Consider the following 24,287-nt stretch of genomic DNA (forward strand, 5'->3'; position numbering starts at 1 on the left):
AGATATCTCTGAGTGATACTTTCCAAAAAGTAATTATGGAAATGTCTGCTGTTCAACAATTTAATTTCAGGCAGAAGCTTGGAAAGGAAAACAATTGGCACTGAAAGGGCAGAGGAGCCGTTATACATATTTGCTGTTCAGCAATATCTTATTATTCAAGTCTTAACTGCTAAATTAAAGCTCACATTAATCATTTGTTTTGGATTCCAAGACATCCGTGAAATTCTTTTCAACAAAATGAGGCCTATAATAATTAAAATGTGGATTAAATTATGTTTGTTAGTTCATTCTTTTCATATCTTTAGGTTTATATTGTTTCACAAAATTTTAGCCAAACGCGTTTAAAGTTATTTTCCAAGCCTTTGATCTATTTCAGATCTTTTAACTTAAAGCCACCAACTCCCAAATATTTTACCGGAATTTTATAAAGCAGAGCGTCAAAGTATTGCACAGATGTCAAATTGAAAGAAAATGATACATGATTTTATTTTGGTGGTAGATACATAAATATCTGAAAATGAAGTTTGCATTTACATCAAGTTCTCTTGAATCAAAACCAAAAAATACCAATTCTTCTTTTAAAAATTACTTAAGTTCAGTCATCATTCCATTTGTGAACGTCATTTTTGGGGATACTCAGTTGGATTCGATTGTATCTCTAGATTCCTGTTGCAACTTTTTCAGCCTTTTAACAGGACTGCCATGTTAAAAGGTGTCATCCATTTTCTCATTAACTCAGCTTCTCTGAAGAAACACATCGCCTCAGAATGATGCTGCCATCACCATGTTATACAGTGAGCATGGTATATTCAAGGTGAGGCACAATGTTAGCTTTCTGCCACTTGTTTTGAATGTCGGCCAAAACTTTTCATTTTGAACTCATCTGACCAGAGCCCCTTTCTACATGTGACAAACTGTAAACTGGAAAATTCTGCGGCTTTGAATCAACAACAACTTTCTTCTCGTAACTCCTTCACAAAGGCCAGATTTGTGGAGTGCAAGACTGATAGTTTTTATCTTAACAAGTTTTTCCATCTGAGATGTGGCCCTCTGCAGCTCCTCCAGGATTATAATGCATGTAGGTTCCTAAATAATGAGGCCATAAGCTTGACGCTCTCCGTCTTTCCCTTTCGGTCCACTTGATGACGAAATGACAAAAAACCAGACTGGATCCTCTGCATAAAGTTTAACGGTTTAAATTCAAAAATAAAAATGGTACAAATGTTACTTTTCCACAAAAAATAATAAAGAATAAACAAAAGAGATGAAAGAGAGGTCAAAAAACTGTGTGGCTCCACTCCAACTACCCAACTAACTCTGTCTGGTCACACCCTAAAATCCTAACTGCAATTAGATATGCAAATTTATAATAAGGCTTTAGTCCAATATAACAAATTAATATGCAACAGAGATTTAACTAGTAATCATTTTTATCCTAAAAAGCAAATTATCATAAGAAATATAAACATAATTTATCCTAAAGGTCTGAATGAACTAAAACTGAATTTAGACTTCTACAATGCGCCTCTTGTCTGCTTCTCTTACTAATCTTGTTGACCTGCTGTCAGGTTACAATGGCTTGGTTTGAAGATGTGCCATACTCTTTCCAGTACCAGATGATGGACTTAACAGAGTTCTGTAAGATGTTCAAAGCTTGAGATACCAACATGTGTTGTTTATAAAATCATTTCACCCACAACCTGTTTCCTGACTTCCTCGGTCTTCATAATACTTTTTGACAAATATTTCTTCAAACAAATCTCTGTGACCATCAGAGAGCATCTGCATTTATGATGAGATTAACTCCCACACATGTGGTTTGCTCTGGGTCGCATTAAGTTTTATTTAGCAGCGTTATTATAAAAAGAGATCAAATATAAAATATTTCTGTGTAAATAAAGTTTAAATCATGCTAGACTGATGAAATACAAAACAATAAAAAAAGTTAAACTATCATAAATGCTTTTTCAAAATTAGTGACAAATATGTATCCATTTTTTTCTTTCCTTTCTTTCTTTGTTGGTTTCCTTGTTTCTTCTTTTGCTCTTTCTTTCACTTTCAAACGTGCACACACACATACACACCCCCACGCACGCCCACACACAGACCTGATAGTCGGAGCCCACCTGTTTTCTCCCGCGGTGAGGGGTGGCGGAGCGCTCCGCGGGGAGCTCATCATCACTTTAAAACGCACCACGGAGGGAGCGCTCTCAGTGAGCACAGGCGCACAGGGACTACCTTGTTACACCGGAGGGAAACATTGTGTCGATCTTCGTTCACTGTCTTGAAAACTCATGTAACTTCTGAAAAAAAAAAAAACAACCACTCACTGAGTTGAAAAAAACTTACTTTGTTCGAAGGTGATGCGACTTTATCCGACTGTGGCAGGTTGGCGAGGTGGTTGCGGTCATTACGCACGAAAGCAGTAGCTGATCTCAATGTCTGGCAGGAGAGTTGGAGCTCGAAAGCGTGTAGTTGTGTCTTCCTCTTGGTTTTTGTTTGAAGATTCACATAAACCAACATCTTCACTGGACTCTAAGTTCTGTTCTGAGATCGTGCGCCACTGAAGTGGAGTCCCTTGTTTTCGCTGCTGATAACCCGCAAGGAAGCATGAATGTTTCTCTTTTCAACATGACCCAGGGCGTGCTGTTTAATGGGAGCCAGACCCTTGCCGGGGCTCTGGATACATATTCAAGTAACAGCTCAGAGACCGTGATGACCGATGACGGCGGAGGGTCGCTGGTGCTGCTACAGGATGAGCGCAAACTCTTTGTCATGCGTGTGGTCCAGATCGCGGTGCTATGCGTCCTCTCGCTCACCGTGATGTTTGGCATCTTTTTCCTCGGGTGCAACCTGATGATCAAGTCAGAAAGCATGATTAACTTCCTGGTAAAGGACCGGAGACCTTCCAAAGACGTGGAAACTGTCATGATTGGGCTCGGCTAGAGGACAGAGCTCAGGCGCTGTGGGAGACACAGAATGGGGATCAGGTGCGGATTTTAGGATCTGGATCTGGACGCACCCGTCGTAGATGCTTGATGCGTGTCAAGATTAACGATATGCAAAGAACTTTACTTTTCCTTCCGTCAAATGACAACAGGAAAGTATTCCTAAACGACCAATGTTTGTGCGTAAAGTTTGTGCGTAAACTCCAGGCAGTTGTTTACACGTTTACAACGACTCTTACATATATGGAGTGGTTTTAATATTGCCAACTTGAACAAAGTAACAACAATGTTTACAAGCTGTTACCTCGTGTTTCGTTTTGGTTCCCCCTTCTCTTTAAAAGGATTTCTATTTGAATCTGTCTGCAAGCATGATTGTTATTTCTATCCCTTCCACGCCTGAAGTATAATCCGTGGACGTGATGTAGGTATTTTTTTTGAAAACAAAGTATTTTCTTCCTGGTCTCATTTGGGTGAAAACACATTAAACTACCAATATTTTGTAGATTATTTTTTGAAAAAAAAATGAAAATAAAAATGATCTCCGTGACAGCTTGATGGAAGTGATTGTAACTGTTTGGCATGCTCGCGGACTGATCTGTAAGGTGATTTTTGACACGTTTTGCACTTTTAAAAATGACCTATGCTGCATGATATATTTTGTACCAAATCGTTGAAACTGCAGCATGCAATTAAATATGAAAATTCACTTGTCCTGTCTCGTCATTTGTTACTGATTCTCGTTTTTAAGCAGAATGTTTTTTTAAATAACTTCAAATTGTTATAAGTTTTCGTTTTGCGTTGTTTGGATATGCAGTTGTTTTTAATTTTAAGCCCCTTTCATAAATTACTTAGAACTAAATCTTTTTGAAAACTTTTGATACCACAAATATCACTTGAGTTTTTATAGAATGGCCCAAAAAGCAGAACATATTGAGTGACGTGACCAGTAGCTGTGTGGACAAAAAAGTCAAAAAAGTCTGACCTCAACAAGGATCTCTGCAACTGGACAATAACAATAATTTGTAAAACGTTGCTTGGTTTTGACTGGGAGTCTTTGTTTCAGCTGCAACACTCAGATGGAAGGGTCATAATTTGGCATAAACAAAATGAAGCCACAGAATAATTATATCCTGTATTAATAGCTAACAAGCCATATAATGTGGTAGAATGGTAGATTAACATCATGAATGTGCTGCCGACAAATCTGCAGTGACTCTGAGACGCTGCCATGTCAGTATGGTTCAGATTTTTCCAACACTTGATTGAATCTACGGCACAATGAATTAGTTCTGAAGGAAAACGGGGGACCAACCCAGTTCTACTAAAATGTACCTGAGAACAGTAATAAAAGTTCATTCTGTTTTACAGCTTATCTCAAAGCTGAGAGAGTGAGTGCTCTTACCAATTGTGTAATTATGTTTTTTATTTAAGAGTTAAGCTGATTTGTTTTCCTTGACGGCATAAACTCACACAGGCTCCAAACCCATCGTGGAGATAAATGTTCCACAGCAAACAAGAACAAAAGAGTGGTTAGTCTTCATCACTTGAACATAAACTTCTCAAAAAGTGTGATAGACTCTGTCAACTTTATGTCTTTGTTACACTGGCTTTTGTTTGGTCAAGGGCCTTTAAAAATGTCAGTGAGTGAATATTGGTTGTTAGGGTAAGATTACACCCAGATCTGACTTTCTGGCTTCATTTCTGCTCCGTTTTTTCTCTGTGATCTCCCTCTTTCTTCTTCTCCATCGGACACACCACACTGATGCAACCAAAGTTCTCATTATTATTTCAGCACTTGTTAGGAGAGCTGGGGTGCATGAATCCTTACAATACACCCATGCATTCACACACCTGCTCATTCATGCTTGTTCAGGACGCTGGTGTTCAACGGACTGGCAAATTCTAAGAAAAATAAATTTCCGCATGACGCATTAGGCACAACAAAGAGCCAAAGTTATGATAATGATATTTAAAGTTGTGTCTTTTTTGATCGCTTAAAAAGTGTGGAAGTTACAAGCAATTGCTTTAGATCTGAAAACAGATCATATGTGTCGGGTTTGTGCTCCCTTTGGGGAAGATTAAGCTAAAGTTTCTAGTTTCTGGTCCTGTGCCCGTGCACTAATGAATACTTCTTGGAAACAATAAAGCTGGCAGCCTTGAAGATAAATGCTTGTTGGAAACAGTGAAGCTTGGATGCTGTTTGAAAGAGAATATATTTTATCACAGCTCTAAACACTAAACCAGGCACTGAGACAATGCAGTCCCCTGTGTGGGTTTAGATACTCTTAGTCATGAATGGGTGAAGGATTTGGAGGACTGACTTACAGAGAGTTGTGGTGCGACGCACACCGTTTTAGTGTTATCCCTGGGCCTAAGGTCTCTAGTGTAAAAAACAGATGAAGTCAACCATAATCCAGACATACTGACACTGTAAGTCTGATTCAATATTTCTCAAGCTTCCAAAATGCAGCAGACTTGTTTTCTTCATCATCACAATAACTCAACTACAAAAACTACATAGTAACAGCATAATCATCCTACAATGTCATTTTACAGTTTTTGTAATAATAAAATAAATTCAGGTTTAGTCCAGAGAGTCTGCTTTATGAGCATGGAACGTCAAAACACTATCTAAGCCCCGTTGGCCTGTAGGGGATTTATATATAGATACAGGAGAAAAAGTTCAAGAAACAAAAAGATTTCAACTAAATTTGAATAAAAAATGCCTCCATTACAAAATATAATATTGTGAAGCGAGGAATAGAAAGATCAGAGAAAACCAAAATCAAAGAGACCATAATTTAGGCAAATACAGTTACACTTACTGGACTTATCCTGTTGCACTTCAGTGCAAATTACATTCCCTTGACTTAACCTGATCTGCACATCTTCATTTTTATGAGATTGTCCCTCAGCATGTTGCCTGACCTGAGTATTTTTACAGGATCTTCATTCAGTCTTTTGCTCCAGAATAAAACCAAGCAAAGAAAGACAGAAGATATTTCACTAAACAGGAAAGAGATAAAAAAATAAAAAATACAGAAATACAATTTAACATTACATCAATAAATAGTTTTATAAGATTTATCTCTGCATTTATCACACAAAATGTTAGCCCAACAGTCCACTTTTATAGAGCAACAACTTATCATATTTTGTAATTAGAATAGTTAATAACACTGTTAAATACTACTATGAGTTTAACAAAGACTGGGTGATAATTTCCTGCTTCTTGGAGTTTAATGAATATAAGGTCACAATCTGAGCCAACATGGTTCTAAAATAAAGACCCAACATTTTACATAAATGTTCAAATCTACATTGATATGCTAGTAGGGGTGATCTGCATATTAATAAATCCATTAGTTTCCAATGTTATTGAGGCCACTAATTTCCTGCATTTAGACAAGAATATTGGAAAAAATGTGAACTATTGATGAATGCTCCGTGCAAGCATTTTCACTTTCTCACATAAATGTATCTTCTCTCAACTTAGCTGCATGCCAGTTAAAATATTCATACTCTTGTCTACATTTGAGACCTGCCTTCACCTAGGATGATTCAGATATATGTTAAGGAGACAGTATGAAGCACTATTCACAAGCTGTCATTCATATTCATCTGGATAATCACTAATAATGTAATTACAAGTAATTGTAGTTTATGGAAGAGGACATGACCTCATGACAGGAAACAAACCGTAATTTGCGAAGACGTTAATGATCGGCGCTGGAACAGCGCATTACCACGTTGTTTACATCAGCCATGCATTGTTTGCAGGTCTGCAGGGTTTCAGGATCTGACTCTTTACTGTAACTGTGCACGCGTTTCAACAAGCAGTGTCACCAGTGACCTTTTTACAGCCGAGCCCTGGAGGGAAATAATGAACAACCATTAAATCATGTGCAAAATGAGGGTGATTAGAGCTGGAGTGGCATTTAGAAAAACAACGAAGATAGTTCTCTCTTGAAACCTTGTTTTTCTGTTTCAAAGGGACAACAATCCCTTAGGAATATGTTTTTTCAATGCTGTGTTTTATGCATCTTAATCATCCCTGCTATCAAATCAGAAAACACTTCGGACACAAGTGTTTTTAATTCCCTCAGTATTTTTGATCGGATGAACAAAGGATCTCCTGTCTATGCTCAGGCAGCTCCCAAAAGGATGAAATGGCCTTTCTCAGCCCTATTCAATCTATTTCTAATGGGTTGCGCTGTATTCAAAGGAGGGAGCGATAACCATGCACACAGCGAAGTTGGGGAGCGGAAACGGTATCTCATATCTCCCACAGGTGGATTTAAACACTCCTTTATTCCTCCAGCATGCTCACAAAGACGCGTTAAAGAGAAGCATGACCCGGTAACAGGTGTCAGATGGATCAAATTCTAACTTTTACCACAGTGGAGGATTTCTGAAGCCCTGACTGCACAGATGCAGCCAGGGTTGTTTAATTTTTTATTTTATATTTTTCAATCTTCGTCCAAATCAGCAGCAAGCTCATGAAATTTTAAACAGATCCATTATGTTCTGGCAGAGGAGAAAACAAACAGCAAATTTTCTCTCATTCTTCCCACAGTATGGTGGCGTTGAAAAGTTGGCGCTCACAAATCCCCACTCTAATTAACGTATTTAAACCAAATAAAATGTAAAATCTACATAATTTCACTCCCACAAATCGTATCTTTGTGCTGTGTTGTGCTACTGCTCATTGTAATACAGAGCTGTGCTATCAATAAAGATTATAGTGAGGATTTTTTCCAGGTTTGGCGTAATGTGCTTAATGCTTTTGTGCTTTTTCTTTTCTCTCTACCTGCCCAGTTTCAAACTTCAGCTGTCAGTGTGTCAGTGCGGTCTCACTCCGGCGGTTCTGTCTCTTCCTCTCTTGGTGGCTTTTATCTGTTGGCTTTTTTTCATATTTTTCTTTGACAGCACAGGCTTGCAGAAGCCAATAAATGAATTTTACCACCCGCTGCTATGTACTATGGGATTAAGTAAAATTATAATAGAGAACGCAATGAATTAATCAAATTGGACTTAAGAACGCAAAAGGAAAAACAAATGCATTGCAGTTAAAAGGAATTAATTATTTTTTTTCTTTTTAACTCCTGTTGCGTGTTCCTTTGAAAGTGACGTTGATAGCAGCCATCATCTCCAGCATGACTTCCTCTTTCTGAAATGGTTTACTTCAGATGTTACACCTTTCAGAAGGTTTCCATTTTGTCTCATCAGTCCAGAAAACATATCCCAAAAGGGAATTAAAAAATAAAATGAAATAAAAGACAACTGAAATGAATGGATCCAGTCAAACCAGTTAGCTCCACCATGTCTCAACGTTTAAACTGGATTTAAACTACAACTAGGAAAAGAGGTGCAGAGCAGCAAACGAAGACGGGAGCATTTACAACAAATCACATAATTTAGTTATGAAGAACTAACAACCTGAAGTCCTCCACTCTGAGGAGTTTTAATCTACAGATACATTAAAAAATAAGATACAATTTAAAAAACGTAATTGTTTTTGTCAGTAATTTCAGGAAGTATTACACACTAATTGAAAACATTTCCAGACTTGTCATTTTGATAAATATGAATATGGCTTGAAGATAATGAAAACCCAGAAATCACCGTCTCGGAAAATGTTATTATTCATTAGATAAATAAAAAAAAATGTTATTTTGAGCAGATATAATAGGCTTATGAAAAGAATGTCTACTTCTATGTGCTCTTCTTTTCATAAATTTCTGCAGAGTGTTGTAGGAAATCAGGTTGCAGCCTTTTCTTTGTTGGTTCTGCTCTGCTCTCTCTCTTCTTCTTGACAAAACCTCAGATTCTCTGAACTCATCACTGAAACCAGACATTAGGCTATGTCTGCTTCAGGAGCTTGACATGAGGAATGCAACATTTGCAGCTGATGTGTAGAATCTGTCTGTGCGCAGTGGCTCTTGCTGCACTGACTCCAGCGTCAGTCCACCCATATTCTTGAATGGATTTTGCTTGACATTCCTCTCAAAGCTGTGGTTCTCCCTGTTGCTTCTCCATCTCAAGTTGAATATTTTATTGAAATTTACTTTTAGAGATAAGAAACCTTGAAACTTGCTTCTTCATGCCAATTCTTGTTTGTTTATTGTAATTCTCCTAATGTAGTGTCAATTCTTATGACTCCTTTTGACATAAAGCAGGAAAGCTGTTCATTTTGTGGAAATATTTTTTTTTTTTTATAAAGTATTTCTGTAAAATCCTGCATTGGAAATTCATTGTTTTTTTCCTTTCATTTTGTCTATTATTATTGCACAATTGTTGAGAAAAATGAATGCACCTGTGGCTATTTACTTTAAATCCCAACCGTAGATCGTTTTGTATGAGTCATTACAAACAATATGCAAATGAAAACCTTGGTGTCTGCAGGTTTTGTTTGACAATGTGTATCTTTGTGAAAAGACTCTAATCATATTCTGGGTAAACAGATGCCCGCATTGAAACAAACAGGAGAGAAAAGCATTGCTACTGTGATCTTTAGCTGGACAGGTGGCCAAACAATCACATTCTGTTGTGTTTGTGTATTGACAAAAAGAGGAGGCACACAGGCACGGTGGACCGATCGCTGCCGAGAAAGACGTCGTCTTTCTTCCGTGCCTCATTCCTCGCTAAGGAGATCATAAACTCTTCTGAATTAAATCAACGGAGCCTCCAACCTGGAGGAAACTTTCAAATGAAGCTTAATAAAGTTAGGGCTCTTTGTTTATGCAGACCTTCAGCATTCAGGTTAAATCTAATTCTCAAAAGGAAGTTGAACATTACAGATCCTGCTCGGACCAGTCCTGCATCCTGTTACCAAGTCAGATCCAGTTAAAAGGAACTCACATGTCCGCCTGCGAGGGTGGGGAACGGATCAAAATAGAGAACGTGGACTCAAGAACAGGTTGTGTCTGATTAAGTCTGCCCCCTCGAGAGAGGAGGAGCCGATAAGATTGATGGGAAAGACACCAGCTTGGCTGCGTTAGATGGAGAAGATCATCTTGGGACTAATCAAACCCACAATAAACACAAAGTAAACACCCAGAAGAACTCGAGCTCATTCCGTTTGAGGCGAATTGGATTAAAATGCTTTTTTGTAATGGCTAAGTCATCCCACAGGGACAGTGGATGTCTCATCTCATTGATTTCCACTGAAAATCAGATGGTGCGCCGTTTTACAGCATCATTACAAAGCCTTTTACTCGGCCCTAATGCTCCTCGCCAATCATTTACACTTAGTTATTGCAAAATAATAAATTCTGGTTGTGCACAGACTTGTGTTAATTAGTTGACTTGGTGGTAGGCAATAGACAGAAGGAAGTTAGCCCACAGCGATGAAAGGAAGTGGTGGAGGGTGTCTGTCAGTCTGTGCTGCTCCTGCTGGAGACGAGGGAGAAAAAAAGGAGTCAGAGGAGACATTCTTAAACTCTTATCATCCATCACCTCTCTGACTCCCTTTTTACATGGCAGACAGTGGACCACTAAATACAGAGTAACGTTCACCCTCTCTGTCCTGTCCTTCAGTCCATTTTGCTTTTGTAGTGTCTCTCTTGTCAGCTCATCTCTTTTTATCTTTTTAACATTCAGCATCGCAGAACGTTGCTTGGGAGCGGGCTTCAGCCTTCTGCCTCCCAAAGGGGGGTTGCAGTGACATTAGATAGCTCCCGGTGAGAAAGCACAAAGACTTTCCAACTGTCTGCTCGTCCTAATCAGAGTGTTTGCTGCAGAGATCAATCAAAAATCGGACTGCAACATGTGTGTGATCTTTACCAAAAACTTCAAACATCCTCTGTGTATCCGTGTGTCTCATTAGCTCATTAGCCTGCACACATTAATCAGTGACAGGTGGCGAATGGAAGGTGAGGACGTTAAACCTCAAAAAAAAAAAAAAAAAATGGTGCTACTCTTCGGTGACATAATCTAAACAAACCCTAACTCTGCATGCACATGCACACACATGTGATCCAGAACACACACATACACACACTGGTACCCCATATAAGGGCTACGGGGCTGTGTTGCCATAGGAACGAGAAAAGGTAATGGCCATGTTCTTGAGCGGATGCCGCAGGGGGTGAGGGGCAAAGGCGGGGAGTGTGGGGAGGGCTGGGACTGAGTCAGAGTTACATACAAATGTGAAGGGATTTAACTTATAATTTGCTGTCCTTCTGTCAACTGTGTTTGACAAAAACAGACCTGGTGACAAGGAAAAACAAAAGAAGTGCAACAAGTTGGGAAAAACAGTGATGTCAGACTGCTTGGTTTTCTGGGGAAAAAAAAAAGTATAACTAGTGTGGTTAGAAGGAGAATGAGCTGCAGAGTGCAGCTTTAATTTCACCACCCCTGGTGTGAGTGAATAAATGAACCTATATGGAATGAGTTCATCCTGTGACCAACACTTTGTGCCTGTTTGTGCGACATCTCAACACACTGCTGAGAAAAGCAAACAACATCATCATCAGCCTGATGGTAGACAGTTTAGGTCCCAGGGTTCAAATTTGATTTTGTAAAATAGAAGAATCGTTGACAGATCTCCTCTGTTTAGATTTAAAGTGAACAGCATTGTTTTGTTTTCTCCTTGAAACTATTTCTAATTTCTTTAGGCTTTGTTTTTAAACCAGGCTGTTTGAAATGGCATTGACCCATTGTTCTAAATGTCCTTAACTTTAAGTTTTTATCCAACCTACACAGGAACAAATGAAAGAAAGAAGTTACATGTTAAAAAAAATATATATTTCTGAAACAAATGACCAGTATCTGAAAGTCTTGTCTTGAGAACAAAGGAAAAAGATCACCAGAGATGCATTGTCTTTCTGCGATATGCAGAGTTTTCAAAGATGCTGCAGAATTGACTGCACATGCTTCCTGTAAGACATCCAAAGTTTCACTAAAGAAGTTTGTTTTGATGGCTTATTATATATAGCAAGCTGTATTCTTAAAGTAGCTAGTTTTCAGTTTTGACAAATTCCTTCTTTTTTGTCCATGCCTAAAGATAAGTAACTCTGGGGAAACTTTTGTACATTTTGCATTGTTTGCAGCTACACCTAGAATCAAAAGAAGCTTAACTTGTGACATGAACAAGTGGGTCTTGAACACGCACCCAGAGGGAAATGTGTTTGTTCCTCAGATTGGTGGCTGTGATTTAACTGGTTAACAACAGATGAGAAACCAAGATTAATGTTGCTTGAATTGAAAACCAAAAACATGGAGGAGAATTTATATCTCATATTATGACTCTGTTATGATTGTCACCAGAAAATAAACTGTTGTAAGAACAGATCAGGCATTAGTTTAAGTTTTAGAAATAATAGTTGTATCACTTTGAAATAGGTTGAATCTCATCCAGATTTCTGCTTCCTTTGACCCGATTTTCAGCTTACTGACATAATTAATACGCTCTCTGCATCTTACAAAACTCCTAGCGAGCATCATTATACTCAAATTAAATTATGTTTTTACCCTCAGAAGAATGTAGCTGAAAGACAACAGTTGATCACACAGACAAAAATCCAAGCTCACTTATGTACCCAAACTCTTTGTCTGTAGCCTTATTTCCTTCCCAACTTGGGGACATTTCATACCCACTTTGACAACCATTGATTTTCCAATTTACTTTTTCCCTGGAGGTGTGTTGTGTGACTCCAGTAAACCAGCAGGGCGGCACTTGGAGTCATTTTGGCTTGTTTGTGTATCCTAACCATATGTCATAAGAGTTAAATGGCAAAAATTGGGATCAAAACGACAATAAATGGAAACAAGGAACAGAAAGTGCTCCGAAAATGTTATAATAAAGTAACTCTCAGCACAAACCTGGCATGTATATCACAATGCCACATAATCACACAACAGTTTTAAGGGGGATGGTGCCATTATATAATAATGAAGTGCAGATGTTGGTGGGGGGTCACAATTACAAAAACAGCAGGAAAACATTTTTAGTTTAGTGATCCAAGTCTTAGAAATGTGAGAGCAGGAGTCTTCATTAAACTACAATGTAGAAAAAAAAGGATGTTCGTGTATTAGTCTGAAAACTATTTTGTCTCATGTTTTTGTCCTTTGATATATTCTATGGAATACTTTATTTTTATTTTTACAAAATGTGCAAGTTTTTGAGTTTGAGTTGTTTGTTTTTCTTAACTTTTTTAATCTCCTTGCCAGCCTAAAAGATAAGACTAAAAAAAATTGCAACGTATGAAAGTAAGTTTAAGATTGGGCTATGAAGAACTTTGAAAAAGGTAATTAAAATGAAAAAAACGAAGAATTATTTATCAGACTATTGCATGGTTGAAAGTCATAAGTATATAAAAAGGAGAAAAAACACTTTTGCACAATACTGTGACTAAAATTATACAATTATCTGAAATCTTCATGAGCTGTATGGACAGCAATAGATAATAGGAGGAAAATTATTTTTAGGACAATCTGCCAATTACCGCAGTTTATCAGTTTTCTCATCTCACCGAGCCGGTGATCACCTGCCGCTGTGATGCTACTATCTTCCTCCCTTTCCTCCTCCTCCTCCTCCTCCTCACTGCTCGATGCCTGCTTTTGTGTCACTTTGCCCACACTTTGACAGGGGGGCTTTTAAAAATAGAGATGATCCACCCAGATTACAGAGTTTTAATTACAGAGCTGGAGATGCGATGGGGGTGTCTCAGGCCTCTTCCACTGACAGGGTGTTGGGAGAACTGAGATGGGTGAGGAAAGCTCCAACACGGAGGTATAGTGAATTTAAACAGTGTGCTAATTAGTGCCATTTTACATAGTGAGGTTTTCAGGCTGTAAACGTTTATTAGACATGTACTGCTTGGTGTGCTGTGCAGTGGAAATGCACATCTTGGGTACATAGGAGTTATTTTTAAAGACCATCAGGAAAACATGAGGTCAGCAGAAGCAAACATGGTCAATTAGCCATTTAAGAAGAAAAATCACTTTAAATCAAAATAAATGAATCATGTTCACTTTCACTTGATGGTTTCTGTTTGTTCTCAAACTCAGAATGAACAATGTTGCACATTACTTAGAAACATCAGTAAAATTACATTCATAATTTAAGATTTCTACCAAAGCTGTAAAAATAAAATGCAGGGATTATGTGATGTTTGATGCAGCTGAATGAAATATCAACCTGCGTCAACAAAAACTATAAGCAGCAAAGAAAACTATATTTTTTCCCCCTGAAAGCTCAATCACTAAGCTGGAAAAACTATGATGTTGAGCAATGTTAAAAATTGCTAGCAAATGCTATCAGTAATCATACAGAGTGAAAAAGTTTGGTTATAGATAAATTATATCACTCAGTTATTGAAAAAGTGTGGCTGTCCTCCCCCACCATGAGAGGTTATCTCCACCAGATTGGATTCGGAACAAATATTTTAGATTATTTTGAAAAACAAAAAAGGCACTTTAGTAAAGCTCCCTAAAATCTGTCCCATTTTCAGCTTGTATCAGCTTGTCCATTTTATGGACAAGCTGATACCACTGTAGCACAACTACCTGCTACAGGATGTAAGAAAAGTAGCAATTTAACTGTGAGTAACTGTTTCAGAAGTAATCCAAATACTTCTTAGATACATGATTTATCCGTTCTGAAACTGCATGGTGTAGAAAAAAGCCACTTCTATTGGAGCAAACAAGTTTGCTTCTATTTAGCAAACAAAAGTTAATCTGTTTATATATTGTTTTAAATCCTTGATTTAACAAGAAAACTTATTGAGGTTAGATATCTCTTCCTCAAGAGAGTCCTGACCACAATAGGCAGCAACACAAAAAACCTTTTCCAAACATTTTCTGAGCATTTAACATTTAACAGTAAAGACACTTGAACCATAAAACCCAAAAGATAATAAATGAAGGCTAAACACTGCATAAAGGTCCAAAAAGAAATGATACAGCAGGTGTATGCAAGACTATGTACAGCAAAAAATAATAATAATCAAGCTGTGTTGGAGAATTATGAGTCCATACTTGTGGAAACTGATGTTTAAAAGCTTGATATTTTAAGATGTAGATGTTTTTCTAATCAGTTTACTTAGAAGATCACACAGGGTCAATGGTAAATTTAATGAAAAAATAAAGAACAAAACTTGCAAAAATTTGGGAAGCCGGAAGTTGAACACAAAGTAATCCAAGAGTAAAAGGCTGGAGATACAAGGAGAATGCAGGGAAACCAGGGAGGCAACAGTGAAGTGACAGGAGTAGACATGAGGAACCGGAGAGGAGTGACTGAGATAGAGGAGCTTAAATACTGAGGAGGGTGAATGCTGAACAAAAGACCTGGGCTGATTAGCTAAATGATTACAGGTGTGAGGGGAGAGCAGTTGGCAGACTGAGGAGAGAGAGAGAGGGAGAAAGAGAGAGAGTCCACAGGGAAACAGGAAATAAATCTAACACTAAAGAACAACTGGACTAAAAAAGCATAATGAAACTAAAGAAACAAAGATTGACTATAAACAAGAAATAAACTTATCTAGGAACACTAAGAAGAACTGCTCTAAAGAAAAACAGGAACAAGACAGATATAACCAAAGTAAGAACACAAAATAATAATGAAACTAGAAGCAAATCAAACTAAAACAACTCAACAACCCTGGATCTTAGTGTTGGAGCTGCTGCTGTTGCACATAGAGTGCTGATGCCTGTGAAAGGTGAGGACATGCAAAAATATTGTTACTGAATTTTTTCACAGTGGACCCTTGAAAAGTTGTTTCCCACCATAACTCGGAGCAAATCTTTTGAGTAACTCGATGTAATCAAGCACACTGTATTTCCATTTAGCACAATAAAAAGTATTGGTTTCATTACAAAGTAGCTACTAAAATATTATTAAAAGTTTTGGTTTGATCTGGCTCTACGTGTATAAAATCTGGTAACTAGAACTGTTTGCTCATCCCAACTAGGTTGTTAGCAGCACATTATGACCTGAGGCAACTCTCACAGGCTGTTTTTGGAAGCAAACCCATTAAACTGCTGCAAGACAAACTTTCAACCGACCGAGGAAATTTCTGCTAGTTTCACTCAGCAGGAGTTGGCATCCTGCAGAGATCACATCGAGAGCGCAACAAGCCGTCCTGAAAGAGGTGAAAACGAATCTGAAAGCATCATTAAAACACCTGCAGACATCTCCACACATCGCTCTGTTTCCCTACTTGTCTCCACAGCGATGACAAAGCAATAACATCATGGAAGACTAATCTCTTTAAATTTAATTTCTAAACTCATGTGGCAGCTAATTTGTACTTGAAAACTCCAGACCACATGTTTTAAAGTTTAATGCATTCCTTTATTTTAACTTTAATGCATCCCTCTTAACATTCATGAAATTTTCATCATTATCTGTATCTTGAAAAGCAAATTACACCCACTGTAATTCGCAAAGCATTACAGAACTTTGTAGTGGGTTGATGTTTTTTATAGTTGTCACTGCATTTTTACTTCCCTTAAGTATCTTATCCATTTTTTGGCTCCCAAATTGAGTTTAATTACCAATTGGTACAGAGGGTCAGTGTAGTGATCACAGATGGAGGCAGAGTGTGTTTATTGTTGTGTGGGTGAATGCTTGCGCATATGTGCCTGCAGACTGTTTCTTATTTTTTGGCACCTCAATTAGCAGCAACTGTGAGTGTCTCAGTACTTCAGAAAACAGGTTAGAATCACACCCTCAGTATCTCGTAAATAATTTTAGCTAAAGCTGGCACATATGGTGAGGATGGAAGATATTTATCCACATTTCAGGCTGTAAAACTCCTTAGGTGCTTTATTCAAATTTAGACTTGTCTGGAACAGAATTAAAACTCTCAATCCTTGTAATAGCTGTAAATACAGCTTCCCATTAAGATGAGTTACGTTTTTAATACTTTGTATCTTTAGGTAGATGATTTTTCATTCGTTCCTTCTTTCCTGGAGTGAAAATTTACTTCTTATATGAAATGATTTTTACATTTTACCTTTACTCTCTGTGCGCCTGCAGGCAGAGAGCCTCATTACCGTCCGATGGCTCCTTTCCGGGTAGCCCATCACTGTCCTGCAACATCTCCCAGCGACGGTCATGATTCCCAGCTCTGCTACTTCAATTAGGGCCCAGTGGTCCCGTCAAGAGGAGAATGGCAAACTGTCACCACGCACAAACTAAACCTCAGGATTTCACACTAACAGCATTTCCTGCCTGCCTGTCACACTGCCAGCATGTTTGCAAAGGCTCAGATATTTTATTAATGGTAAACTCAGAAGCATGGAGAACTATATAAAACATATGTGCATGAGTTTTGTTTGGGTGAGTGTTTAATAAATTCTTGTTTAAGTTGTGTCTTCGTATTTTAAAGGCAGTGTTCAACTAAATGTCTTGAAAAATATGCACATTTTGGGAGGGGAGAAGAGGGATTCACCGACTGCTAATGGGAGCAGTTCAAACTCTTTTTAAGAGTTTTAAGGATCACAGCAAAGGATTTCTGTATCCTGAAGGATTTGTCAGCATTCCACATACACATCACGCCACCTCTCATCCCTGAGATGTGAAATTGGATGGATATGGAAAAAACTTTTCCATTCTTCCCATTTCATCTTGATATATTCATTAAGGCAAATGTAAGAAATGAGAGGATTCTTCTTTTTCCTACATTTTTTTGTATTTTCTACTTTTAACATCAATATTATCACCACACTAGCTACCATGGCAACTCCGGCAACAATTCAGTTTGTTTGTTTTTTCCCCTCATGGAGAAAATTAGCACTTCTAAATTTAGCTCTGATTCTAAGCTTAATGTCAATGACAGTTTTATTTTATGTATAAAAGAAGAAGAAAAAAGTTGAAATATACGTAGCTTTTCCCTAGCAAGCATAAAATAAACAAAGACAGATGGCATTGAATAACATTGGTTAGCTACATGTTTAAAATAAGTTTTTAAATGTCACTAGGAGTGCAGGGAGCGGATCAGACCGGCCTATATCTGAGGCACAAAGCCTATTTATATTGCTGGGAAGGAGTTAAATTATTTAGCGATGTGAGTCACTGCCGAACAAACATTGAGTGACAGGGCGGTGAGAAAATTGATCTTGGCACCTCACAATGTCTACCTCCAACAGTCACAAAGTGTGTTAATCACCTGGAGCTGCCCTAAGGGACGGGGTCAGAATAGCAAGCTGATGACACAGATAAGACAATCAGACCAGCTGCACAATTTGATAACTTTTTATTTGTGTACCTGTGAGTTCATTCTACTGTTTAACAGGTAGTCATTTGATCTCTTTTGATGGGAATCTTGCTTGCGCCCTGCAACTGATCCCACCCAGTATCAGATAAGTTTTTAATTTAAAGTTGATTTCATGCTTTGAACTGCAAATATTTCTTTGCAAAACATATTGAGAAAATCATTGGAAAGAGAGTTTTGGATCTTATGAAGTGTTTTTTTTTTAAATAATAGCACCAATCTCAGAGAACTCAATCCAAGGCACAAGAGGCAAAACAAATGAACAAATGAACTAACACAAGGGAATAAATTAAAATAGGAAGATCAAAGTAAATAAACAAGAAAGAATGATCAATGCTGAAACATATAAATGAAACCCAAAGCACAGATCATAACAAAACACAGCAGCAAATCTACAACAGATTTGTTGTCGGGGGAGAAAAAATAAATCAAGGAAGTTGCACTGATCCAATCAAAGACCCCAGCCTGACTGTGCTGCTGTATTGGGGCCTTAGAAGAGACTCCCAGAAGCAAAATGTCTGCAAACTTCAACGAACTCAACAATGTGAGATGAACAAAGTCAAACAGAAAACAAGTCGTTGAAGTTGTTCCTTCATCGCTGTGTTGCATTGCTTTTTGTTTATATTCTACACAAAAGATTAATGTTTACAGTCTCCCTTTTTAAAATATTAATTTATTCAGTTTAGAGCGTGACTACATTTAGTTGTACACATTTGGGATAAGGTAAGGCAGGTTGACTCTAAAATTAAATTTTTAAACCTAAAGAGAAAAAAAACAAACATATAAAATTTATATATATATATACAGTATATATATATATATATATATATATATATATATATATATATATATATATATATATATATATATATATATATATATATATATATATATATATATATATTAGGCTCTAGTTGCCTTTATTGAGTGGGATCTGGAAAGACTGAGAATCGAAACCAGGACAGCTGCATCAAGGACAACAGCCTCTGCACATGGGGTGTACACTCTAATAATTGAGCTACCCAGCGCCCAAGAAACAGGAAGTTTTATAGGATTTTCCTTCATTAAGTCAAGTCCTCACAGACCCACATGTCATTAAATACAATGATGGTGACCCACTAGTACATCGATATTTGAAGCCTGTCCTGTATGTGTCCAGTTCACCAGATTTCCTGCATTAAGCTACATCCATTATTGAAACGGTTACAATCCTGCCACTTTGAAGACACAAACAATCTGATCTTGAGCTTTTTTATTACATTTCAAGTGACAACTCATTATGGTTGATGCAATGTATTGGGTGTCAAATAAGTAAAAGGTCAAATCTGTTGTTTTGAAATGGAAAAGAGGAGGGTGCATTTATTTTGTGGAAGATTTTTAAAAAGTATAAGTGTAATTTCCTGTTGTTTATTAATTAAAAACCGGAAATTAAAAGCTACTTTAAAATATTGGTGGAAAATTACCATTTAACAATAATTGCTGGAGTTTCAACAGGATGTTATTGAAGTGAATATCCTTGAAGCAGTATGTTTTATGAGAGGTGACATCTGCTAAATGGAAAAAAGGTTTCAAAAGATGTTTTTTGTAAACATAGTTTTCGCATAAATGGTAAAATTAAAATATTTTATTTTTTAAGAAAGTGAGATTTTAATAATGCTGACTCAAATCTGCCATATTTGCTTGCACAATGATCCTAGCCTTGGTGTTTCTGGGGGTTTTAACTTTTGTTGAAGTAATATTTGCTACATCTGGTAGCATGTTATGCTATCAGATGAGAAAAACATTATAATAAAACAACATTTCCTGATTATATTGTATTTGTCTAAACATTTAAGATGTGATTAATTATTTTTGCTTCAGCTTTTCTTTTCAAATGTTTTTCAGTAGAAAAGGTAATTGAGCACTAATGGGAAATGCATCCATGCAGCTATTAATAGGCTAATCAATGTAATAAATAAATGTAGCATCAAGTTTTGTGTTACATAAACAAATATAAAATCCAAAATATGGTTTCTACTCATCCAAATTAATGTATTTTGAGAAAGGAATGTTTTATTCTTCGTGAGTCTAATGTTGTTTCTACGCTATGACTGCAGTGAATTTCACCACACATCCACCTTCAGCCAAGTATCACCACCATTAAATGTTTTATTAAAGTCTTTGCAGTAGCCTTGTAAGTTGGTTCAGTTCACTCCTTAATGTTTTTAAATGGATAAAACAAGCAAATAGCCAATTATTTCCATCTTAGTTTTAGTTTTATACATCCATATCTAATACCCAAACTATCCAGTAGGGGGCAGCAGCATGTTTCATAAACTGATCTGACACAAGATGGATTTAAACAGGGAGACATTGTTCCCAAAAACAACTTTTAGAGCCACAGTGATGTACCCAGTAGATGCATTTACCAAGCCTGGGAATAAATGTGCATCAAAATGACTGGTGTAAACTGGATTTATGTCTTCAAATAATGCCAAAGTAAGCTCATATAACATTCCACATCAGTACTATTAAAGATGATCTATGTCTGTTGGGTCCCAATTAACTTGTAGCGACAGACATGATGAGCTTGCCGACGCAACGAGCTCCGTGCTGCTGGCATAGCAGCAGCATGTCAACTTGTCTGTTACAGAACAGCTGATCTCAATTCCAGCATTCCAACGCATACACTGGAAATAGTTTCAGGGTTCATTTGCAGTTTGAAGACTGGATGGTACAGTGACAATACAGAGTGAGAAGAGCAGTATTTTAGCAGGCAGCAGAGTGGGAGGGTAAATTTTAAAGATAGGGAGTGAAGGCAGCGTGTCTGAATCTCTGATAAAACACTAGGATTAAGGGCTCTAGTGGGTGGATTCAGTCAACATGGCTGTCTCCAGGGCAGCTATTAATATCAAATCGAAACACCATACATTGTTCCTTGCAGAGAAACAACCGAGTGACAAAGGAGTGATGAGGCCCTTGAGTCAGAAGAGATAAAATAGACAAATAAATATGTTCAGAGGAGGGACTGAAAGTCAGCCAGAAGGTGCAGCTAATGATAAAAGCAGAGAAAAGTATCAAGTTCATATTGATTGAAGTTTGTTTGATTCTCATATTTCACAGCAAGATTCTGCTTATGCGTGACTTAATTATTTAAAACATACCTTTGTTTACTGTGGTTTATGAGACGGGCTGAGATACAATCTTCACAAGAATACCAGTTTCACGGTATCACGCTTTTAACACAATGATTTAAAACAATAAATGTACATGATGTAATTATTTTTCTTTAAAACATAAAAGCTATTTCTGCTACATTTGAAATAGTAATACCTTATACTTATAAGTAGTTATTATGTGCTCAGGGTGGAAAATATTATTTTCCCCATTCTGCTACTTAAAGAGAAACACAGCTCTAACAAGTTTATACTGGCAGCTCAGTTGGCTGTTTGCTGTTGGCTCTTGCAGAGCCTGTGGTTGACAGCTATGGGGACACGCCACCTGCAGTTTTAGACAGCTTTACCTAAATAATAATAACAGTGAGTAGCACTCCTCAGTTTTCCTGACTGTCCATATGTTTAACAACCATATTTGTCCTAAAACATCCATATTTGTGTTTCTTAAAGGTGAAGGAGTTGTATTATTATGTATTTCATATGTAAACACCTCTGCTCAAGGGAGCTATATTCAATGTTTTTCTTTTTTTCCCCTTTTATTACTATATCACAGGTGTTGTTGTTGGTCCTGTTTGAAATTGTTGGACGGAAAAAAACACACGAGGTAGCAAAGTATTTTAAAGTTTTATTTGTTTCTGTGCATATGGAATAATAATAAACTTTAATTTTTGATATTAAAAATAATACATCTCTAAGAAAAAAAAAACACATTACACAAATTCTATATCATTCCCATGTCCAAACTTGCTCACTGCAAACTGTGGCTGATCATATATTAAAAATTTGAAGGAGCTGTAAATCAACAAAGAATGCTTCTCAGACAATAAAAGGATTACGATTTTCCTAGCTTATTTTGATTGAGTGTTTCCACACACACACAAACATAAACATTTGTACACCAACAGTGTGCGACCATGCCAGTACATTCTCTTCTCTCCGCTCGGATCAAAGGTTGGCAGAAGCTTCTGGATTCCTGGAGGGCAACCAACTCTGGATGACATGTTTTCTCCCTCCTCACACCTCTTACCCTTTCTCTTTCCATCACATGTCCCCCTTCGTACATGAATATGTTTTCCACACATGAGTTTCTGTCTTTTTTATCAGATAAAACAGGCTTAATCCATTGATTTTTTTCTATTAAATTTGCACTTTTCAAAACAAAAGTGCATAGTGCAAACATCACACTGAATATCAGTGTTGCGGGTGTACACAGCTGGCCAGTAGAGGCATTGACAAACTCATGGTGCAGCTGATAACACCTCCTTCTGTATCACAATACAAATACCTTCACATAAACATGCAACTCCAGAGAACAACTAACTCCAGCTTTGATCAAATGTGACATTAGTAGTACTAAAGGTTTAGGGTTACTTTCTTGATGTCACTAGCCTTGGGTCTATTTATGTACATCTTGGTCTAATCCTTTCTAACATGTTCTGCTGTGTGAAATCTCTAACCCATTGGTTAACCCATCTGTCTCTCCCTAACATCCCATCTTGTTTTGTCTGTTTTCTTTCAGCCTCTTTGGGCTTCCTGGGACATAGAGCGACCGAGCGCTTTTGGTGCTTTGGCGAACTCCATGAGGGTCGGCTTGACGGGTGGGAGGTCTCTGGTGATCTCGTCCACGCTCCTCTTGCTGGGACAGACTCCGTCTGGTGCTGGGAAGGGCAGCAGGTCTTGCTCCGTGTGTGGGGCCCCACGTCCCAGCCTGATGCCCAGCTCTGCGGGGGTAAAGATGGGCAAGGGGAGGGTGTTTCTCTTAGGCAGCAACTGGTGCTCCCTCACCCCTCTCTCCACGGTGCCCACCCTGAAGACTCCAGATGGGCAGGTCTGAATCAGAGAGCGACTCTGCCACTGCCGGGACATGGTCTCTCTGCGGGAGTCATCGATCATGTTCATGGTCTGACTGTAGGAGAAAAATTTGGGTTAGAAACTACAGAAGCACTCACTTGAAATAAGTGTGTCATTGGGCTGCTTGGTATGTCTTACCTTTCCTGAGGTTGAGTCTTGAGATGAACACTGTGCCAATCGGCGCTGTAGCTCTCCCTTTTTGCCTTGTTCTCCTCCCGAACACTGCAGGTCAGCTCACCTCCCATCACCATTCCGTTTCTTTTTTCCAGCACGCTACAGAAAGGCATCTTCTCTGGAGATTTTAGATGATTTATTGCCTCCACTGGGTTGAGGATTGAATCTAGGATGCTTCCGCTGGATGTCTCTCCAAGCTTATTCGCCCTTTCGAATGTGTCTGTCTGGGCTCAGGTCTGGCCGCTGCTTTTATACCCACTCTGTTGCTATTTCCGATCCATGTTGTCAGTCTGCTTTGCAGCGTGTACTGACATCTGACACCAGTCCTCCGTGGCTCATTCCCGGAGACCCAGAGGCCAAGCCGAAAAGGTGTTTACGGTCATTGTACTGAAAATCCCCCTGATTTTCAGATTGTACTTTCAATCACTTGTTTAATCTCTTGGCCCAACTCTTTCCACATCAGCTGTGATTGTAGAGAGGAAAATACAAACAGAGGTTAAACAAACTTCTGTCCTTGGGGACAGTAACAGTGACGCAGATGCTTTTGAAGAATATTTTGGTCGTGTGAGTTGAAAATTGGTTGATTTAGAAAAGAAAGGTTTCAGGTACATATCCTTCTGGTTTATCCTCATCATAATAGAGTTCATAAGGATCTTATGCAACAACTGGGCTTCATATCAACAGAACCCCCATCGCCATCTTGTTAGATGTCAGCGAAAGATCCCCCACCTGTGATTCATTACCACAGTGACAGAGATCCACATAAGCTGTTATGAACTCAGGTTACAGGCTGTGAAATACACACACATATCTACCGCAACTCACCTCTGACAGTCATCTGCCGGTGTGAGGTTACTACCAGACTCTGACTCATTCACTCACATGTGGCTCTGAGCTCATCCCACCGCAGATATCACTTATTACACACACAGCATCAA

The 24,287-nt window shown here is 38.1% G+C and overlaps 2 protein-coding genes across 3 annotated transcripts; one reads left to right on the forward strand and one right to left on the reverse strand.

Annotated features, from left to right (window-relative positions):
* The first annotated feature begins 2,219 nt into the window (after positions 1 to 2,219).
* Positions 2,220 to 3,654, forward strand: rprml (reprimo-like). 2 transcript variants are annotated; one of them, XM_032588675.1, is made up of 2 exons: positions 2,225 to 2,636; positions 2,667 to 3,654. In XM_032588675.1, exons 1-2 carry the CDS (start codon positions 2,611 to 2,613, stop codon positions 2,944 to 2,946), a joined length of 306 nt encoding a protein of 101 aa, XP_032444566.1. In that variant the 5' UTR covers positions 2,225 to 2,610; the 3' UTR covers positions 2,947 to 3,654. The 2 variants fall into 2 exon arrangements, with proteins under 2 accessions (XP_032444565.1, XP_032444566.1); XM_032588674.1 differs by having other exon boundaries at positions 2,220 to 3,654.
* Positions 3,655 to 22,154: 18,500 nt separating this feature from the next.
* On the reverse strand, positions 22,155 to 23,584 carry tcap (titin-cap (telethonin)). The gene is made up of 2 exons (XM_032588510.1): positions 23,314 to 23,584; positions 22,155 to 23,230 (listed from the first exon to the last, which is right to left on the reverse strand). Exons 1-2 carry the CDS (start codon positions 23,460 to 23,462, stop codon positions 22,840 to 22,842), a joined length of 540 nt encoding a protein of 179 aa, XP_032444401.1. The 5' UTR covers positions 23,463 to 23,584; the 3' UTR covers positions 22,155 to 22,839.
* Positions 23,585 to 24,287: the final 703 nt, after the last annotated feature.

This window comes from Xiphophorus hellerii, chromosome 16, assembly GCF_003331165.1.
Source record: "Xiphophorus hellerii strain 12219 chromosome 16, Xiphophorus_hellerii-4.1, whole genome shotgun sequence".
In the NCBI taxonomy this organism is placed as follows: Eukaryota; Metazoa; Chordata; class Actinopteri; order Cyprinodontiformes; family Poeciliidae; genus Xiphophorus; species Xiphophorus hellerii.

Coding starts and splice junctions, on each gene's coding strand:
- rprml (XM_032588674.1), top strand. CDS start 2,611: ATGAATGTTTCTCTTTTCAACATGACCCAGGGCGTGCTGTTTAATGGG.
- tcap (XM_032588510.1), bottom strand. CDS start 23,462: ATGCCTTTCTGTAGCGTGCTGGAAAAAAGAAACGGAATGGTGATGGGA. Junction 23,231..23,313: donor AAGACTCAACCTCAGGAAAG/GTAAGACATACC, acceptor TTTCTCCTACAG/TCAGACCATGAACATGATCG.